Source organism: Hippocampus guttulatus, chromosome 17 (assembly GCF_054856545.1).
Source record: "Hippocampus guttulatus isolate MCC_2025c chromosome 17, RoL_Hgut_1.0, whole genome shotgun sequence".
Lineage (NCBI taxonomy): Eukaryota > Metazoa > Chordata > Actinopteri > Syngnathiformes > Syngnathidae > Hippocampus > Hippocampus guttulatus.
Genome location: NC_141277.1, coordinates 14530414 through 14551417, shown reverse-complemented (window position 1 = coordinate 14551417; position 21004 = coordinate 14530414). Strand labels below are relative to the sequence as shown.

At 43.5% G+C, this 21004-nt stretch overlaps 1 protein-coding gene across 2 annotated transcripts; it reads left to right on the top strand.

Annotated features, from left to right (window-relative positions):
• Positions 1-334: 334 nt before the first annotated feature.
• Positions 335-19360, top strand: LOC147192205 (uncharacterized). 2 transcript variants are annotated; one of them, XM_086135593.1, is made up of 3 exons: positions 335-758; positions 12826-13251; positions 18291-19360. In XM_086135593.1, exons 1-3 carry the CDS (start codon positions 596-598, stop codon positions 19211-19213), a joined length of 1512 nt encoding a protein of 503 aa, XP_085991719.1. In that variant the 5' UTR covers positions 335-595; the 3' UTR covers positions 19214-19360. The 2 variants fall into 2 exon arrangements, with proteins under 2 accessions (XP_085991719.1, XP_085991720.1); XM_086135594.1 differs by having other exon boundaries at positions 12826-13037; positions 18291-18674.
• Positions 19361-21004: the final 1644 nt, after the last annotated feature.

Sequence of the window (21004 nt, the reverse complement as noted above, 5' to 3'; positions counted from 1 at the left end):
GGATCTACAAATCTACCCCTGCCTTAGACCTGGTCTGGTTGCGGGAAAACAGAAATTCATTAATTTATTCATCTATTTTTTTTAATGAGGTGAAATTTTAGTCATTGATGGAGAGTTAACATTGACTTAATTTTCTGTCGCAACTTAAGAACTCTTCTTGGTGGTTTTCATTCTCTCTGGGTGAACTCGTCGTTGCCTGACCGCCAAGAAATTATTTTAAAACATTATTTTAAATTTAAACCGCTGGCGGTTTGAAAAGCTTTTATTTTGAAGGTGGCCAACGGCGCTCGCTGTCGGCAGATTTCCGTCATACAGAGCATTAACAATTGGTGGCTTGACAGCAGTACGGAACTGGGGCGCGTTGAGGGATCGACAACCCTTGACGAAATTCTCCTGAATTTGTCTTCAACGTGCTCAAACCTCCACCCGGGGCGTCCACAATCATCTCGCTGGACTAAAACATCTTTCGTTGAAGCTTTGTGTCCGATTAAAGTCGTCTCGGTGCACATTGGTGTTTCTCGGCCTTGTTTAGCTTTGGTTAGCTTGCTAGCCGCTAACAAAGAGCCGCTCGTGCTCATCACATCGCTGCACGGAGATGGTAAGCGTAAAGTCTTGTAGCAATTTTCGCACTATGTGCACAAGAAGGACATCAGAATACGAGGAGAAACTTTGGAAAGAAAAAGAGGACCACAAGGGACAACGTCAACTGCTGGACGCCTTTCGCAGGATGCAGCCAAGAATTGTTCTTCACAGATTAGGTTGGGTCACGCTGTTCGTCTCGCTTGTTTCGTACTCTTTCTGAACATTTTTCAGATGCCGTCTTTCTTTTACGCAGTGTGTATGTGTATATGTATATACATATCAAGTTCAAGTACAAGTTTATTGTCAAATTCATCCATTTTCCGATCCGCTTCATCCTCACAAGGTTCGCGGGGGTTGCTGGAGACGTTCCCAGCTGTCTTCGGGATAGTAGGCGGGGGAGACCCTGAACTGGTTGCCAGCCAATCGCAGGGCACACATAGATGAACAACCACTCGCGCTCACAGTCTCACCTCAGGTCAATTTAGAGCAGGGGTCGGGAACCTTTTTGACTTAGAGAGCCGGGGAAGCAAAATATTTGGAAATGTATTTCAGTGAGAGCGATACAATATAGTGTATTTTTAAAGTGAATTCAACAAAATGTCACTATAATGCGTCTCTGAATGTATTCTTTGAAATAATTGTCTTATAATATTTCACCAATAATGTGAATGGTTTATTGTATTGATGCAATCATTAAAATAGCCATCGGTTCTCGACCCCTTATTTAGAGCCAATCGCAGGGCACACATCGATGAACAACCATTCGCGCTCACAGTCACACCTCGGGTCAATTTAGAGCAGGGGTAATCATCAAAATAATCAAATCGTACTCGGAGTCCAAATCGTACTTAACTCATTTACACCCTTTGACGTATAAATACGGCAATTAGCGCATATCCACTCCCTCCCCATGGCGTATTAATACGTCAAACATGTTTTTTCATGGGGGAGGGTGATGCAACTTCTCACCAAAGGATTAGCCTTGACGGCAATGTTAAATAGCAAAAAATGGCCATCAGGTGGCAGTGGTGCAAAAATCCACCAGGATCACACCACAGAAGTAGTAGAAAGGGCGTATCGTGGAGGAGGGGAGTATGTGGATAGTGGATTGGAACATTAGCAACTAGCAACGATGGAGAAAAGGAAACAACTAACTAAAAAGGATTGTTTTTTTTCGGTATAAAAGTGTCCTTGTAACAAAACAACAAAGGAGATGGTGTTTGTGTGGAAGAGAAGATGACGCTTTGGTCACGTAATCGAAAGCAGCACCCGTCAAACGAACGTCAGCCTGCGCAAACATGGCGTGCTGCACGCGGCCCGCATAGCTCACGCCGAGTTTCGAGTTCATCTGATGAAGATGAACATGCTCCATGTCAGGGACCATCGCTTGGCAGAGCATTTTGTGCCTCCCGTGGGGCACATCGCCCACAAATCGTCTCCCCGGCAACTTCCAGCGATGACGGCAAAGAGGCTGCATTGCTTCGCATGGCCGACGCCGGGCACACGTCACCGATTCGCTGGAATCGTCTCGTAATGACGACGGCGAAAACGATGAATTGGAGAGCGATTTGGACCCCGATCTGTCGGACAAATACGTGCCTTCGGACATAACGGAAAGCAGCTGAGAGTTCTCGCCAGAGCCGCTGGAACGAGGAGGTAACTGCTGACTAGCTTGCAAGTTCCCATTCAAAATGTCATCACTTCTTATTCCTCATCAGTCACTTTTATGCACCGCTACATTCCCCGCTATACTATGAAGTTGATGTGTCTCGTAGATGTGGATGAAAATATGCGCCGTAATTGTGCTGACTTGCGTGTCGCCATAGGTTTTAAAAAAAACCCAAAATAAAACAGGACACATTTAGTCCGCTCAGCTCTGCTAAAACCACTCGTGTTAAATTCATATTCCATTTCATTTCAAATTGGATGCTGAGCAACGTGGAATGAATGGTGTAAATAGCAGTGTGCGAGCATGTATGTGTGTGTGAGAGATGTTGATATGTAAGTGGAAAGCAACAATAAAAAAATAGAAAAATAAAAGTGTGGTAATTGTACATACTTCTACAAATTACAGATTGTCCAACCAGAAGATGACAACTCCTTGCTTTGGTGGTGGAAAGAAAGGTAAATAAAATTATTGTACCTCACTCTGCAGCAAGATATATTTGCAACTTTTTATGTTTCTATAATTTATAGGTCGTGCATCTGGACGTGGTGGAGTGAATCGATGTGGTGACAAACTGAATGGAAGCCAAAAACCATCCTCTCCACAGCTGCACTTTCGTTCATTGTTCAATTTGCACTTTTGTTCATAGTTCAATAGTTTTGTTATGTGCAAATAAATTATTTTGCTACAAAAACATTATTTGGAATGTTCTTTTGTAGGAGGAACACATTATTGAGGTATTTGAGCTGTCATAAAAGCAAAAAATAGTGTCAAACTTGAAATGATGCTTGAAATGCATGCTTTTACAAAAAGCTAATTTTCTCTGGATTTCTGCAGAAAATCGGCCTTTTCCATAAAACTTAGCAGTTTTCTAATGCTGATTGCCAACGAACGGAGAAAGATAGAAACAAACTTTTTTTTCTGCTGAAAGAAGAGAGTCACCTTTCTTTTGACAGGTTGCATGTATATATAGCCATAGAACAGAAAATTCTGTGGGTCTGGCAAATCAGTCAAAATTCAGTAAAATGTGCGGGATTGAGGGGGTTGCTCCAGTGAAAAGATGTGGTATTCAATGAGTTAATTCTCCCAACCACCCGCAGCACTTCATTCCCCCGGTGATGAAAGTCCTCCGGATTTTCCCGGAATTCTGGATTTTCAAATTTTCATCAAAAACTCCATTGGAAAATTGAGCCAAAATTGCCTAAAATGAATCCGGATATTAGTTGACAACATTGGACAAACACGCGTTTGAGTTCGTTGTTTTGCTTTCACGAGCGTAGCCATGTTGAGGACTAACATTCATAACAGTAAAGAGATTTTCGTCTCCACCAATCGTGGATGACAAAGGATTCAGAAGATATACTCATGCTCTCAATCCAATGTATGCAATTCCAAGCAGGAAAACACTTTCTCAAAAAATCATCCCAGGCCTATATGACAGAGAACGTGGTGCACTCCAAGAACGGGTAAAAAAAAAACACAGCTGTGTGTCTAACAACTGGCTGCTGGACATCCCGAACCACTACATCCTACATGTCAGTTACATGCCACTTTGTTGAAAATTTCAAAATGGTGACCTGTCTGCTGGATTGTTTTGAGTTCAGTGAAAGACACACTTCTGAGAACTTACCAGAGGAGCTGCTCAAAGTGGCCAAAGAGAGGGATGTGGAAAACAAAGTAGTTTGCTGCGTTAGCGACAATTCAGCTAACATCACCAACGCAATTAAAACTCTGAAATGGACCCATCACCCATGTCTTGCACACACCCTTAACCTGTTTGGAAGAGATGCTCTGAAGGTGTAAGAAACCCACTGTGGACAAATTGAAGGGGATAGTGGAATTCTTCCACCTTTCACATGCTAAAACGGGTCCTTGAGTCCAAGGATGCAGTCATCTTTACCCTGGCTGTTATCAATGCACCTGTTGATCCTCTGCGCCAAGAGGAGTAGGAGGTACTGCAGGAGGCATGCACTGTTCTGGAGCCATTTGAGCAGGTCACTGTGGAGATCAGGGCAGACAGGTACAGTGTACAAATGTTATCACATTATTCTATGTTAATATTATTCAATTATTATCATTTTTTTTACTTGCTATTTTTGCATTATTAATATGAAAAGCAGATTAGACACGACCAGAAATAATAATATATACTGCTAAAAAAAAAGCATAATTTTAACACTTATTGTTGTTAATCCGAATAATAACTCCACTTGTATGATGGTCGTAGAACTCTTTATTTTGCGACCGTCCACCTTAACCCACAGAAGGATCACTCCCCACACACTCCACAAAACCCGTGCTATGTACCCCTTAAGGCAACACTGCCCCCTAGCATTCTAATATTGTAAAGGTTATTACTAAAAATAAAACAACAATCTCAGTCTCTTCTTTAAAAAAAAATATGTACTGCTTGAAAAAGCAGGACTGAACATTACATTTGAAAGCATAATGTGTATAGTGAACAGTGTGTCGGTTCATTTAATTGTCCAATGCCCTTCATAGAGAGCCTTGAGTAACAATGCCGGAGATGCTCCCTTTTTTGTTAGACAGTCTGCCAATTGATCTTTGGTACTTGACCATAGTACCCGTTGGACTCCTTTTGATTGGATCAGCTCTTTAATAGAACTGATTTCCAAGCGTAGCCTTTTCTCAGCAACAGACTTGGTCGATTTCAATGCCTCCATAAACGAATGATTATCGGTGACACAAGTGATCGGCACAGGTTTGTTAGTACTACCAGCATATAGCTCAGAGAATAATGTTGACAGAAAAATGGCATTGTCAATTCCCTCAGCCATAGCCAATGTCTCACCTGCTAGTGTACTCCTGACAATTCTCTTAATTTTCTTTGACTGCCACGAGATGGGAGAAAACCGTCCGCTTTCGCCCATCAAAGCAACAAAGTGCCCACCTTAGGTGCCCCGATCAGAGAGATTTGCAAAAGACGCATCAGTGTATGCAACCAACTTAAGGCTATCATCTTTACCGAGGTGTCTAAAGCTCAACTCAACTGATTTGGCCTTAAGCTTAGACACAACTCTGTTTGCTTCATGAATTGTTTGTATGGTAGCACATTTGAGATTTGCAGACAGATTACTGGCATCAAACATGGCATCGGGTCTGCTCTGTCTTGCAACCCACAAAAGTTGCCCTATTTTCGACCGTAGCTGATCTCTTTCCTCATCAGTAACAGGTGAAGCTTGCTCAGCTGCTCGCGATGGTGTCAGATGTATAGTCTGTAAATTCTCTATGTATGTGGCTTGGTGTATTTTTACCCTGTCGTCAGAGGTTACAAAATCTACACCCACAAAAGAAAAATTATCATGAGCTTCACGACCAACACTGAATTTCTCTTTGAGATGCACCATGACAGTCAGTTCAAACATATGAGATCCACCCCAAATGAAATCATCAACATGACAAGCAAGAACCCCAGTTACTTCTTTTTCATTGTCCAACCAGTACAAAACTGCCGGGTCAACTTTGGATATAGTACCTCCCGCACCGATCATTATATCCTTCACTCTGTTATACCAATACTGAGATGCATCTGCCAGACCATACACACACTTTTTTAATTTCCAAAGTCTTCCCGTACAGTTAGCTTCCGGAGGAGGCTTGACAAAAATGTCTCTGGATAGGTCCATGCCCTGCAGGAATGCCGATTTTATGTCCATCGAATGAAGTGTCCATTGTTTTTGACAAATCACTGCTACAAGAAGCCTTAGTGACTCTGAGGCACAAGTAGGCGAGTCCTTTTGTAGCTCTGCAACTTGCAGCTCTTCAAATCCTCTTGCGACCAGTCTTGCTTTTGGTACCACACCAGTCACTGTCTCTTTCAGAGTGCACACCCAACGGGTGGATATGCACCTCTGCCCCTTGTCATCAACTACCTCAAACACATCATTTTGTCTCCAATTCTGTATTTCACTTGTTTTGGCGTCATCAAATAATACATCATTCGCCACATATATATCCTCACTTCTGAAGTCCGATACATTTTGATCCACCTGAATTTGAAGATTCTCTAATTGTGACACATCTGCGGATATGCTGGTGCCAGCCACTCCAGCAGGCTCAAGAAGTTCCAGATTGTACCAATTTTTATATTTTCCGGTTGCTTTCCCTGCACGTCCTAAAACCTTTGCTGTTTGTTGAACACTTGTTTCTGTGGTTTTGAATGTTACAATTTGACCAGTCTTCAATTTGGTATTTCTGTCATGCTCTTGTCCTTCAGCCCTTGTGTCTGCCACAGCTGGCAATGGATCATTCTCTGTGTACTCAGCAAGAGGCCCTTCTTCTTCCAACTCCAACTCCTCAGCGGTACACCGTTGCTTGCTGTCGGTCTCTTCATCACAGGCTGTCTGTGGGTCAACATCATATTCCTGAGTAACCTTGTTTAGTCTAAGGTGAACTCTAATGCAGGTGCCTCCATGTCGAACAAAAACAACAGCACCATCTTGTCCAATGACTACCCCTGGCCCTTTCCATTCTGGACAGTCCAACCGCTTGTAGTAAACCTTGTCACCCAGTTCATACTTCTCATCTGTGTGACACAGCCGTTTCTTGAGTGCTCTCCGTATTCTCTCTGAACATTCCGCTTCAGTAAAGGCCTTTCTCACTGCATGCAAAGCTGAAAAATGCTTTGCAACCCATTCGCTTTTCGTGGTGCCTTCCAGAGCAGGTGCTTTGTCAATTAACACAGAGGGTAAGTTTGGGTTCTCTCCGAATACAAGTTGATGTGGACTGTAGCCATGGACACTTTGCATGCAGTTCTTTGCCATTAGAGCCCAATCCATAGCTGTGCTCCAGTTGCATCCAGTGCTTGTTTTTACTTTCATTATAATCTCAGTTAGCGTTTGATTGTGTCGTTCTAACAGCCCATTACTCCAAGGACTGTAGGCAGCTGTTGTCTTTACTTCCATGTTGAAATCCTCAGCCATGTCTCTCACTTCTTCATTGTTGAACTCCCCACCATTGTCACTGAACAGCCTTTTAGGGGGGCCGTGCACACGGATCCAGTCATGAATAAAATGCTTCACAATCTCAGAGGACTTCTTGGTAGTCAGGACACTTCCTGCGCTGAAACGAGTGAACTGGTCAATAATATGTAGGTACCACACTCCTTCATTGTATGTTGATGCAAGTGGTAAGCCAACAGCAAGTTTTGGTTTGACACGGCAATATTTCTTACATACCTCACATTGACTACCTTATGTAGCAAGGTGACACAGCCAGTGTCCTTGCTGCCAGAACTACTTAAGAGTCTTTGCAGCTTGTCAGCAGAGGCATGTCCAAATTGCTTGTGGAGCTTCACTAAAACTCTCATCCTTTCATCGGTTTTCATTTCATCTGTTATTGTCAGTATCTCATCTTCAGTAGCTGATATGGGCTCCATGTTGTCATTTATATTGTCACAGGCCAAAATGCTAACACAGTAATGTCCAGAGCTAGTACAGTCCAGTTTAACAGGCTGCTTGAACATTACTGCACTGTCACGCTCCATGTCCAAAACAGTTCCAGCTCTTTTCAGTGATGCTTTGCTCAAAAGCAGTGGAATTTCGACAGGTACAACTTCAGTTTCTATGTGACACTTTGTGTGCCCAATTGTAGCCGGTATCTTCACACTTGACACCGAATAGACCACTTTTCCATCTTCAAACTTAAATGGCCTGTGACTTGGCCTTTCTGTCTCTCTCATAGTATTTGCACTGTTCTTTCCCAACACTGTACGATAGTGTTCAAGCCACTGTTGTCCACACACTGTTCTAGTACAAGCAGTGTCTATTATAGCGGTGCCAAAACATTCTGTCATTAGTATTTCTGCATCTGTAGGCAATTCCTTGGTGAGCAGTGTAACATTACACTCATCAATTTCCGTTTTATCATCCTCCGTTATTCTTACATTCTCACTTTTGTGTGGACAATCATTTGCCCAATGAGACGTGCTTTGACATACTGCACATTTCGATCGCCGTCCATACTTGTCAAGCGGATTAGTGCCGATCTGCGGGGTTTTCTGTCGAGGGTTTTTTTGCCAGCCACCGTTCTTTTTTTCTTCGCTGCTCCGTAGCATACACTGTTTCCTGTTTGATGCCCTCCGTCCCTGCACTCGCGCTCGCGCCAAATATCCTCTTCAGCGCCGACTTCATATTAGCGAATGTTAAGTCACTGCATGCTGTTAAAGCCAGTTGTCTGTCTGTCGTATCCAGGCACGCCGTATCCAACAGCTTGAAAGCTAAAACAGCGTCGGGCAGCTCCATTTTGTATTTCCGCATATGTGAATATCGCTGTTCAAATTCAATAATATAGTCCGTCTTTTACAATCCGGTCAAAATTGGAGTAAGCCTCATACGTTCTGTCCTTTTCTTCTTTTAGGAACAATCCATCAAGTTTGCCGAATAAAGTGTCCATTCCCGTGTCCTGATTTAAGTCATCAGCGGGAATTTCCATCGCTGTCTCTCGTGCCCTACCTGAAAGCGCCAAAGCCACCGCGAGGGCTTGCTTTTTCTTCTCCAAGTCGGTGACTCTTGTCCAAATTCCAACTTCATTTTTCCAGCTCTCGTAGGGTTTTCCCTCTTCAAAAGGTGGCGGGATTCCGTAGTTGCTAACCATCCTCTGCTACCAGTGTTAATCCGAATAATAACTCCACTTGTATGATGGTCGTAGAACTCTTTATTTTGCGACCGTCCACCTTAACCCACAGAAGGATCACTCCCCACACACTCCACAAAACCCATGCTATGTACCCCCTTCCTCAAGGCAACACTGCCCCCTAGCATTCTAATATTGTAAAGGTTATTACTAAAAATAAAACAACAATTGTTTACTCTTTTTAGCTATGTTACAGCCTCTAAAATGTTGATCCTGTGCAAGGGTCTTCAGAAAGTGACAGCTGAGCATCAGACCAGATTAACCACAGCGAAAGTGAAAGAGTTCGTGGATGATCTCTGTGCATCCATGGACAGAAAATTCCACATAATGGAATGGAACACTGTTCTGTCAGAAACCATCATTCTTGACCCAAGATTCAAGAAGCTGGCCTTCACTGACAATCGAGCGGTTGATGAAGCTCCTCAGAGAATAACTGCAATAGCAGAAAGACCCAGCCAGTCAACTCCACTGCCAGGGGGCTAAGAGAGAAGAGCCATAAGCATTTGCTGTTTGGAGGTTCTTTGAAGAACGAGTAACTGGAAGCACTGCAAGGCAGAATCTTTCATCAGATGCAATTCTGGAAGTGAGATCCTATCTGGAAAAGAGGAGCCCCTTTTCCAGAGAAGTGCAGACCCTTTGAGCTGGTGGGAGGCCAAGGATTCAGTGTACCCACGTCTTACACGTGATGACACAGAGGCTGTGAATTGGAGCAACATCTGTCCCCTCAGAGAGAATCTTCTCCAAAACAGGGCAGATATTAACAGAGAGGAGAAAACGGATCAAGCCCTCAAAGCTGACGCACTTGGTTTTTCTGAATGCCAATCTTCTCTAAGGACTAGCTAAAACTTTTACCTGGATGCTGCTCTTTTCTTTTGGTTTTACAAATTTTAATTTATAATTTGTGTGGTAATCAAAGCTTACTTTTGTTGTTTAACTGGAAATAGTTAAAAGCTTATCAAGAGACACAATCAGAAATTTGAACTTTTTGTTTACCTTGTTTTGAGAAGGGTCTTTGTTTTTGTACTTAATAATTTATTGTTTGGAGCACTCCATGTTGAACTCCATGTTGAGTGTGTTCAGAAGAATATAAATAAAGCCCATCCATCCATCCATCTTCTACCGCTTATCTGAGGTCAGGTCGCGGGGGCAGCAGCTTTAGCAGGGAAGCCCAGACTTCCCTCTACCCAGCCACTTCTTCTAGCTCTTCCTGGGGGATCCCGAGGCGTTGCCAGGCCAGTTGGGTGACATAGTCTCTCCAGCGTGTCCTGGGTTGTCCTCTGTGTCTCCGCCCGGTGGGATATGCCTGGAACACCTCACCAGGAAGGCATTCAGGAGGCATCCGAATGCCCAAGCAACCTCATCTGGCCCCTCTCGATGTGGAGGAGAAGCGGCTCGACTCTGAGCCCCTCCCGGATGACCGAGCTTCTCACCTTATCTCTAAGGGAGAGCCCGGACACCCTGTGGAGAAAGCTCATTTCGGCCGCTTGTATCCTGGATCTTGTTCTTTCGGTCATGACCCATAGCTCGTGACCATAGATGAGGGTTGGAACGTAGATCGACCGGTAAATTGAGAGCTTCGCCCTTTGGCTCAGCTCCTTCTTTACCACGACAGACCGATACAAATTCCGCATCACAGCAGATGCTGCACCGATCCGCCTGTCGATCTCTCGCTCCTTCCTACCCTCACTCATGAACAAGACCCCAAGATGAACAAAACTTGGGGCAAGATCTCCTCCCTGACTGGACCTGACTATCCTGTCTGGAAGAAATCAAAACCTGGATGGCACAAAATTTCTTGAAATTCAACGAAAAGAAGACAGAGGTGATATTGTTTGGTCCCAGTGGCCCTTGTACATCCCATCCTGGAGACTTGGGCCCCCTGTCTCGTTATCTTCAGTCGACAGTCTCAAACTTGGGCCTTAAACTGGACAGTGATTTCAAACTTGATCGGCAAATTGGTGCCGTTGTTAAATCCAGCTTCTTTCACCTTAGACAGCTGGCCAAAATAAAACCTCTCCTCTCACATGAACACTTTGAGACCGTAATTCATGCCTTTGTCACATCCCGGCTCGATTACTGCAATGCCCTTTACTTTGGAGTCAGCCAGTCCTCCATTAAGCGCCTTTAGCTGGTCCAGAATGCCGCTGCTCGCCTCTTGACTGGTACTCGTAAGAGGGAGCACATAACTCCGACTCTGGCATCCCTTCACTGGCTCCCCATACATTTTAGAGTTATTTTCAAGGTCCTCTTATTTGTTTTCAAATCTCTGAATAATCTCACGCCACCTTACCTCTCTGAGCTCATCCGCCCCTACACACCTGCCCGGCACCTCAGGTCTGTGGGCCAGACATTATTAGAAGTACCAAGAACTAAACTGAGGCTCAAGAGGGGATCAAGCCTTTTCTGTTGCTGGTCCATCTCTCTGGAATGACCTCCCACTGAACATTCGGCAAGCTTCCTCACTTCCCATCTTCAAAACCCTCCTCAAAACTCACTTGTATTCTTTGGCATTCAACTCAGCATGACTTAGATTTGTTCTTGGTTTTACAGTTTGGTATTTTCTACCGCCTTTATTACCGATTTGTCTTACTGTTTATTGTGCATGTTAAATTGCTCCATGTACAGCACTTTGTATGCAGCGATGGCTGTTTGAAAGGGCTTTATAAATACAGTTGACTTGACTTGACTGACCCAGAGGGAGCACTCCACCCTTTTCCGACTGAGGACCATGGTTTCAGATTTGGAGGCGCTGATTTTCATCCCAACCGCTTCACACTCCGCTGCGAAACGCTCCAGCGAGACTTGGAGAGCCCTGCTTGAAGGATCCAACAGTATCACATCATCTGCAAAAAGCAGAGATGCAATACTGAGGCCACCAAAACGGACCCCCTCAACGCCTCGGCTGCGCCTAGAAATTCTGTCCATAAAGATTATGAACAGAATCGGCGACAAAGGGCAACCTTGGCGGAGTCCTACCCTCACTGGAAACGATTCCGGCTTACTGCCCGCAATGCGAACCAAACTCTGACATCGGTGGTATAGGGACCGAACAGCCCGTGTCAGGGGGTTCGTTACCCCATACCCACGAAGCACCCCCCACAGAATTCCCCGAGGGACACGGTCAAACGCCTTCTCCAAGTCCACAAAGCACATGTAGACTGGTTGGGCGAGTTCCCACATACCCTCGAGGACCCTGCTAAGGGTGTAGAGTTGGTCCACTGTTCCACGGCCGGGACGAAAACCACACTGCTCCTCCTCAATCTGCGACTCGACTTCCTGACGGACCCTCCTCTCCAGCACCCCTGAATAGACCTTACATGGGAGGCTGAGTAGTGTGATCCCTCTGTAGTTGGAACACACCCTCCGGTCCCCCTTTTTAAACAGAGGGACCACCACCCCAGTCTGCCAAACCAGAGGCACTCTCCCCGATGACCACTCGATGTTGCAGAAGCGTGTCAACCAGGACAGCCCCACAACATCCAGAGCCTTGAGCCTGATCTCATCCACCCCTGGGGGCCCTGCCACCAAGGAGCATAAATAAAGGCATATAAATAATAAATATTTGATACACTGTATATTCTTTACATTAGTAATTCGTTTTACACATAATTTTACATTATTTTTGGTAGTAAATTAATTTAAGCAACAAAAAACTGATGATCCCTTTGGGAGCCGAGCCAAAAGAACCGGCTCTGCAAAAAGAGCCGGAATTCCCAACCCTAATCTGTATGTTAGGGAGGGAGGAGAAGTGTCCTCTTTTTATTTTGTAATTTTGAAGTTTTAATTGCACTTTTCAGTTGCACTTTTATGTTTGAAAAGTGTTATCCAAATTCACTTTGATTGATTGACCTGGCTCTTCTAATAACCTTCGTTCTAAATCTAAACCATAATTCCACATGTGTTTGTCTTGTTGTGTCTTTCAGACATCAGCGAAGATGTTTTTCCTGAGCAGCTGGATGCAGAGCCGTCTCACATTAAAGAGAAAGAGGAGAAAAATGAGGTTTCCCACTTGAAAGAGGAAGAGGAGCAGCAGGCCCATTATATTAAAGAGGAGGAACTAGAGCACCCTTGCACAAAAGCGGAGGTGGTTGAGCCTCCTAACATCAAAGAAGAGGAGGAGGAGGTTATCTTCAAGGTGCCATTTACTGGTTTCCTTCTGAACAGTATAAATGAGGCGGACAGAGAGGCTCCAAGCAGCAGCTCGTATCAATACATGACAACAAAAGGTGTTGGAAACCACCAGGAAGAATCAAAAGTAGATGGCCTCTTAGCTCCACTGTCAGACAGTGACAACACGTCATCAAATGCAGTTGATGATGATGATGAAGAGGATGAAGATGAGTCTGAAGGTAATCTGATATGTAACACTGACAACAAACCATAGAAATGTTCTCACTGTGGGAACATGTCTGCTTTTAAAAGTCCTTGGGAGTTACACATCAAAACACACACTCGTGAGAAACCGTTCACCTGTTCAAACTGTGGCCGGAAATTCTCTTGAAAGACAATCTTAAAAAGTCACAAAAGAACCCACACTGGTGAGAAACCGTTTTCCTGCTTTGTTTGTGGCCAAAGATTCTGCTGGAGGGAAAGCTTTAAAAAAGCACATGAGAACCCACACTGGTGAGAAACTTTTTGGCTGCTCAGATTGTGGCCAAAGATTCTCTTAGAAGGCAAACTTAAATTAGCACGACTACCAGTAGTTCAAATTTGTCCTCTGTAGAGGACATTTGTAAACCTAAATATCTCCCACCCAGTGCATAGAATCGCATTACCTCCTTTGTGCTCTATAGAGGACATTCAGAGCGTTCCAATGATACCAAATATGTCGGGGTGGGGCTTTGTTACCTTGACTCTTCCCATTGACTTGACTTGACTTGACTTGATGCAAACTTTGTCAGAAATGAAACTAGAATATGTGATGAAACGTGGCTTCTTGCGGGCCATAAATGAAAAGTTATATGCAAAAACGAGCACGTATAGGACAACAAAATACTACTCAGGAATTAAAACTGCAACAAAAAAAAAATACTGACATTCCAGACAAAACAACCAGACAATTCAGGTATCCACAAAAATATTGCTGGCCACAGGCCAAAACCTCCTATGTTGCAAATTGTTGGATTTTGTTTTTTCCCCCCACCAACGATACTATTGGTAAATAATTATGTAAGTGAGTGTTATTTCTGCAAATTTGAGACCGATCTTAAGTTTTAGGAACGACTGGCTCTTTTCCACGATACAATGTTAATGGTTAGACAAACATGCTGCTTTTGGAGTCTCCTGGAAAGTGATGATTTTGGAGATACAAGGATTCCGCCTGACACAAAGGATTACGTAAATTCTTCCTATTAACACATCAAAATTGTTAGGTCGTTCAAGTGTACTAGACAGACGTTTGATTCGAGGGTAACAGAAAGACGGGCTGGCACAAACTCACGGTTCAATGATTGGGTCCTTTTACGCTTGTCATGTCTACATTACCTTGCCTCCCCTTCCTCTGATTAATGAGCCCAGAATAATATCTTGTCAGTGCCGCTCTGTGTCCACTTAAGTGCATTGACCAGAACTATATTCCACAAACAGTGGCATAAATCCCCTCTTTTGGGCCTAGTAATGTAAGATGTACAATGTTTAAACATTTTATGAAGCAGATTCCTGTGCAACCATCTGCCATACGGCACAGACGTCGCAAGGATATCAACTGTCACATCATTCACACCTACGAGCAGCAACAAACATCAGATACATATGTTGACTCCTTGCCATATGACTGTCACTTCATCAAGTTTTGTATTACTATTTTTTTTCAGGTTAGAATGCAACTGAAACATGTAAATGATGCAAATGAAATATGTTGATGAATCCCCAAATGACATGCTAGGGCAAACACAGTTGGACAGCCGTGTGCAGTTTGCCCTTGATTTCCCCCTGGTTGCAATAAAGCACACATGGCAAAGGATAAATTCTGGCTTTGCGCCAAGAACACCTTGGTAGATCAATGGCAAGTTAGGAAGAGGAAGATTAAAATTTTCAAAACGCAACCTTGGGGTCCTGACAGAGGAGGTCCGAAGAAGACTGTCAGAAAATTAGACATGTGTTTTCCTCATTAAGCAAGATTAAAACTATAGTGAGCGCCTATGGAGAGGAAGACAAGGTCATATTCATTCATTTGTCCAGAAAATCCCAAATACTGGTACGATCATTTAGATATTTCAGAATTAGAATCATCTTTATTGGCCAAGTATGTAAAACACACAAGGAATTTGTCTCCGGTAGTACACACTGCACGAGTATTATCATGAACAAGGACATGACAAATAAGTATGGAAGGACATTCCGTAATGTAAGTGTACCGTTGTGCGGTGGTACCACCCAATGACAACTGTGAGACAATGTGCAAAGTATCAAAGAGAGCTAAAGTGATCAGTGGTAGAATACAATGCTATAACAGTTGTACAGTTGGTGCAGAAAATCATTGAACCAATTTAAAGTGACCAGTCGCAGTATTTGTAGTACAGCAAGTGTGCAATTATGCAAATGTCCTTGAGCACTTTAAAGTGTCTGGTGCTGTGGAATATACCGTATTTTCACGACCATTCGGCGCACCGTATGGTTGACCGCAGTCTCATTAATGGGTGCTATTTCTGTATTTTACACATAGACAAAACGCACTGTATTATTGGGCACAGTTTTAAAGTGGTAAAACATACGCCAGCTTAAACATGCGCGCACGCTAAAAACACGTTAGCTTGAAGCATACGGTAGCATGCCAAGACATACAGATACAAGCTAAAAACACGTTTTTAAAAAGGCAACGGAAGCAAAACTGAGTTCCGTTGTATTTTATTTAGCCATCGTACAATGTACTCACGTTTTTCGATCAATCATCACCCAGAAATCTATCAAAGTCCTCATCCTCTGTATCAGAATTGAACAATTGTGCAAGTACCGGTAATCCATCAAAAACGCCGTGTTCCCTCTTGTTGTCAGAGTCACTCTCATTGCCATGTGGCTCCACAGAAATGATGAGTTTTGCCAAAAACTCGAACACCAGTGCAAGCAGACACGTTCATCCAAGCAGCCACAATCCATTCGCAAATTGTGGCGTAACTCGCCCAGCGCTGCCTCTCACTCTTTGTAAAGTTGCCATCGATCATCCATTGTTCCCATGCCGTTCGCAACTTTACTTTGAACGCCCGGTCGCAACTTTACTTTGAACGAAGTTCTTTAGTCAAGCCTCCGGGAATAACGGCAAGCTCAGAGTTCATTTGCTTGACTTGGTTTTTCACCACTGCTGTGAGATGGGCACGCATGCCAAAAGCATAACCGATGGCTTGAAGTTTGAACTGAGCTTCGTAGGCATGTCTCTTTGTAGAATTTATTTTCGGGGGTTCTTAGAAACCAAAACCGAAGTTGTTTTACAACAATGCACATAGCCACACTCTATACAGGTTGGGGCGTACCTTTAGCGTCCACTTACACGCCCACCCTTCACTCATTGGCGGACTTCTTCGCCGCATGCCTGTCCTCACTCACGTCTGCCTTTTCTCTCTCTCTCTCCATATATGTATATATACACGCCCACCCTTCACTGATTGGCCGACTTCTTTGCCGCATGCCTGTCCACAGTCACTTCCGCCTTTTCTCTATATAAACAGCGTGTCGGCTGTCAGTCAGGTTTTGGAACTCAGCGCATACACAAGACGCTCCGCATCATAAGGCGTCCTGTCCATTTTGGAGAAAATGTAAGACTTTTAATGGCGCCTTATAGTCGTGAAAATACGGTAGGTCAGTGATAGTGGTTCAAATGAGTACAGAGCTGGAGCTACAATGATTATAACGGTAATGCTGTTCCACAGGGTTGTGCAAAATTGCAAAGAGCCACTTTCTAGATAGATTTGGATTATAGTACTATTTAGGGAGTTAATGGCTCGATGGAAGAAGCTGTTTAAGTGTCTGCTGGATTTGGTGCACATGGATCCATAGCGCCTGCCTGAGGGGAGTAGCTGGCATTTGACTCAGCATGACTCAGATTTGTTCTTGGTTTTGCTGTTCGGTGCTTTCTACCATCTTTGTTACCGATTTGTTGCTTTACTGTTGTATATGTTTGTTGCTCCATGGACAGCACTTTGTGTGCAGCGATGGCTGTTTGAAAGTGCTCGATAAATACAGTTCAGTTGAGTTGAGAAAAGTAAACACTATTCAACGATAATCGGAGCAGGCAATCATTCCAATGTTCACACACAAAAAAATAATTAAATAAATCACGTGTAGCGCCCCGGTGGTCACAGTGCAGAGGTACCGGGTTCAATTCCAGCTGCAGCCTACCTGTGTGGAGTTTGCATGTTCTCCGCGGGTACTCCGTTTTTTTCCCCACATTCCAAAAACATGCATGGCAGGCTGATTGTCCCGTCACTCTAAATTGTCCTTAGATGTGAGTGTGGGCGCCAGATGGTTTTTCGCCTCTGAGTGTCCCGCGATTGGCTGGCATCCGGTTCAGGGTGCTCCCCGCCGACTGCCCAAAGACAGCTGGGATAAGCTCCAGCATCCCTCGCGACCCTTGTGTGGATGATGGGTGGATGGATAAATCTCATCTTCAAATTCATAAAATATTCACATCATTACTTTCATGTGTCAAAGGATGGTTTGAGTTCGTTGAGACCTCAGAGGGAAGCTTTTAGAGAGACGGATGGGAAAAAAGGCTGTCCGTCTCCCCTTCAAGCAACCACTCGGGTGCCATATTGTCTTGTCCAGGGAAACCAAGACAACAAGTATGATTAAAAGTAATGAGATTTATATGAGAAAGAAAAAAAAACATGGAGAGACAGGAATCACAGATCGGTCAAGGGAGCCTTCTCACCCCCCCCCCCCACCCCCCTGCATCCAGTGCTCTCTTTTTATCTCATTTTCTTCTCTTTGGGATGGGTTAAGGTCAGTACAATCTGAATTTTGAGCAGCTACACAGAATACAATCCAGTGCATAAGCAGGCAACTTTTCTTATCTGCAAAATAACTGGTCAGCATTCAATGGTACGGACAGTTCCTGACATTTTAGCACTGATTCCCAATACAAACCCTTCACACTCCACAATGCAGTGGGCTGGCAGTCCAGGGTAGAATTTGCGCTCTGGACTTGTTCACCACTCAAAAATGTGCAATGTCACACTCTGTACATGTCTTTTCACAAATAACCAAGGATAAAAAAAATGGAATAAAACACCACCATGAATAAAAATAAAGAAAGAAAAAAAAATCCACCACTAATGTTTGATGCCGGCAATGTCACATATCGAGTTGTAACCTGAACTCATCTAGCTCTCCAAGTAACCTTCATTATAATTATAAATCATAATTCCACGTGTGTTTGTCTTCTCCTGTCTTGCAGAGATCAGCAAAGATGTTTATCCTGAGCAGCTGGATGCAGAGCCCCTTCATATTAAAGAGGAAGAGGAGAACAATGAGGTCTCCCACTTTAAAGAAGAAGACAAGCAGGCCCTTTACATTAAAAAAGAGGAGGAGCTCGAGCACCCTTGCACGAAAGATAGAGACATCGCATCATCAAACGTTGATGATGTTGAGGAAAAGGAGGATAAAGAGTTTGATGGTGATCTGACATGTCGCACTGACAACAAACCCTGGAAATGTTCTCCATGTAGCAAAACGTTTGCTTATCAGAGTCAATTGAAAATACACATGAGAACTCACACCGGTGACAAACCGTTCACCTGTTTAGTCTGTGGCCGGAAATTCTCTCATAAGGGAAACTTAATTCACCACACAAGAACACACACTGGTGCAAAACCTTTTGCCTGTTCAGATTGTGGCCAAAGATTCTCTTGGAAGGGAGACTTAAAAGTACACTCAAGAATCCACACTGGTGAGAAACCTTTTGCCTGTTCAGATTGTGGCCAAAGATTCTCTCAGAAGGCACGCTTGAAAATGCATGTTAGAACCCACACTGGTGAGAAACCTTTTGCCTGCACAGTTTGTGGCCACGCATTTTCTCAAAAGAGAGACGGAAAAGTACACTCAAGAACCCACGCTGGTGAGAAACCATTTTCCTGTTCAGATTGTGGCCAGAGATTCTCCCAGAAGGGACACTTAATTAACCACACAAGAACCCACATTGTTGAGAAACCTTTTGCCTGCTCAGATTGTTGCCAAAGATTCTATCAGGAGGGAAGCTTAATAAATCAGAAAAGAATCCACACTGGTGAGACACCCTTTTCGATTCTCACAAAGGGGAACCTTAACAGGTCATACAAGAACCCACGCTGCAGAGAAACCTTTTGTCTGCTTTCTTTGTAGCCAAAGATTCTCTCGGAAGGGAGACTTAAAAAGATATGGAAGAACTCACACTGGTGAGAAACCTTTTGCCTGTTCAGGTTGTGGCCAGAGATTCTCGTGGATGTCTCAGATGAAGAATCACAAGTGCATTGATGAGATGAACAGTTATCAATGAAGTTTTCACCACTCATCTGAGCAACCGTTATGATTTCATGCACCAAGGCTAATTGAATTTTATGTGCTTTTCTTTTTCTTGACTGCATTGAAACATTTTTTTCTTGTTGAAATGAATTCGTAAATCGAGCATTGTTGTCGGCATTGTAATAGTTTTAGATTTTCTATACTAGTTGGGTTTTATTTGGCTTTGAGTTGCAGTTTTTGTTCTTCTTTTTCTTCTTCTTTTCCATTCGGCTCTTCCCTTCAGGGGTCACCACAGCGAATCAGTTGCCTCCATCTAACCCTGTTTTGTGCATCCTCTTTTCTCACACCAGCTTCCTTCATGTCCTCTTACACTACATCCCTCAACCTCCTCCATGGTCCTCCTCTCATCCTCCTGCCTCCAAGTTCAAGACCTAGCATTCTTCTCCCAATATATTCACTCTATCTCTTCTGAACATGTCCAAACCATCTCAGTCTGGCCTCTCTGACTTTCTCTCCAAAACCCCTAACATGATTTGTCCCCCAAATGTAATCATTCATGATCCTATCCAACCTGGTCACTCCAAAAGAGAACCTCAACTTCTTCATCTCTGCTACATCCAGCTCTTCCTCCTGTCTTTTCTTCAGTGGCACTGTCTCCAGTCCAAACAGCAAGGCTGGTCTCACCACAGTTTGATACACCCTTCCTTTCATCTTAGCTGAAACTCTTCTATCGCATATCACACCTGACACTTTTCTCCAGCCGTTCCAGCCTGCCTGTACACGCTTCTTCACCTCTTTTCCACACTTTCCATTGCTCTGGACAGTTGACCCCAAGTATTTAAAATCCTCCACCTTCTTATCTCTTCTCCCTGTAAAGCTGCATTTGTTGTTTGTTTTAATTAGTTTTCAAAGGAGGTTTGGTCATTTGTATTAGTTTTTGTTTTCATTTCTCAAAATTGAACTGTTCTTCTCTGCATAGCACCCCACATATTGAGTTGTGTTTTTCATCTTATTGGATGTGATCTTGAATAAAATGGGCATTTTCCATTTTTTCATGAAAAGTGTGATGGAGCCATATGTATTGTCATTTGATGCTGTGTGTTGCTTGCTGGCCAATAAAGTTCTCTTTGCTCAAAAAGCTTGGATCAGCCGAGCCTTCCTCAACATCACCCATCTCAATATCGGTGAGAGTATCTACCCCGGTCAAGGGCGAAACGTCGAACTGATGTCCAAAAACGTTTTATTCGTGGAACACCATGAAAACTAAAAGACATTTCAACATCAACAATCAATAATGTGTTTCACAAGACATCAAATAAAAAAGCGGAAACAGCATACCGTGTGCACTTTGTTCAACCGAAAGTAGATAAACTAAAATAAAGTTGACCAGACGGTGTCATTTTTGTCTCTCTCTCTCTCGCCATCTTTCTTTCTTGATCTCTCTCTCTCTCTAATTCCCTCGCTATCCGCCAAACGTGACCCTGAACCGGAATGGTCCTCGAGAAACCATTCCAAATACATCTTAAAAAGACTTCAAGAAAAACATAAATATAGAGGTTCACATAGAAACATAAAACACATTTGCAAAACAAAAAGCATAAATAAATTATATTTTTGTTGTCATGGAAACCAATTGACTCAATACTGGTGCCAGCTACACTCCCACCAAAT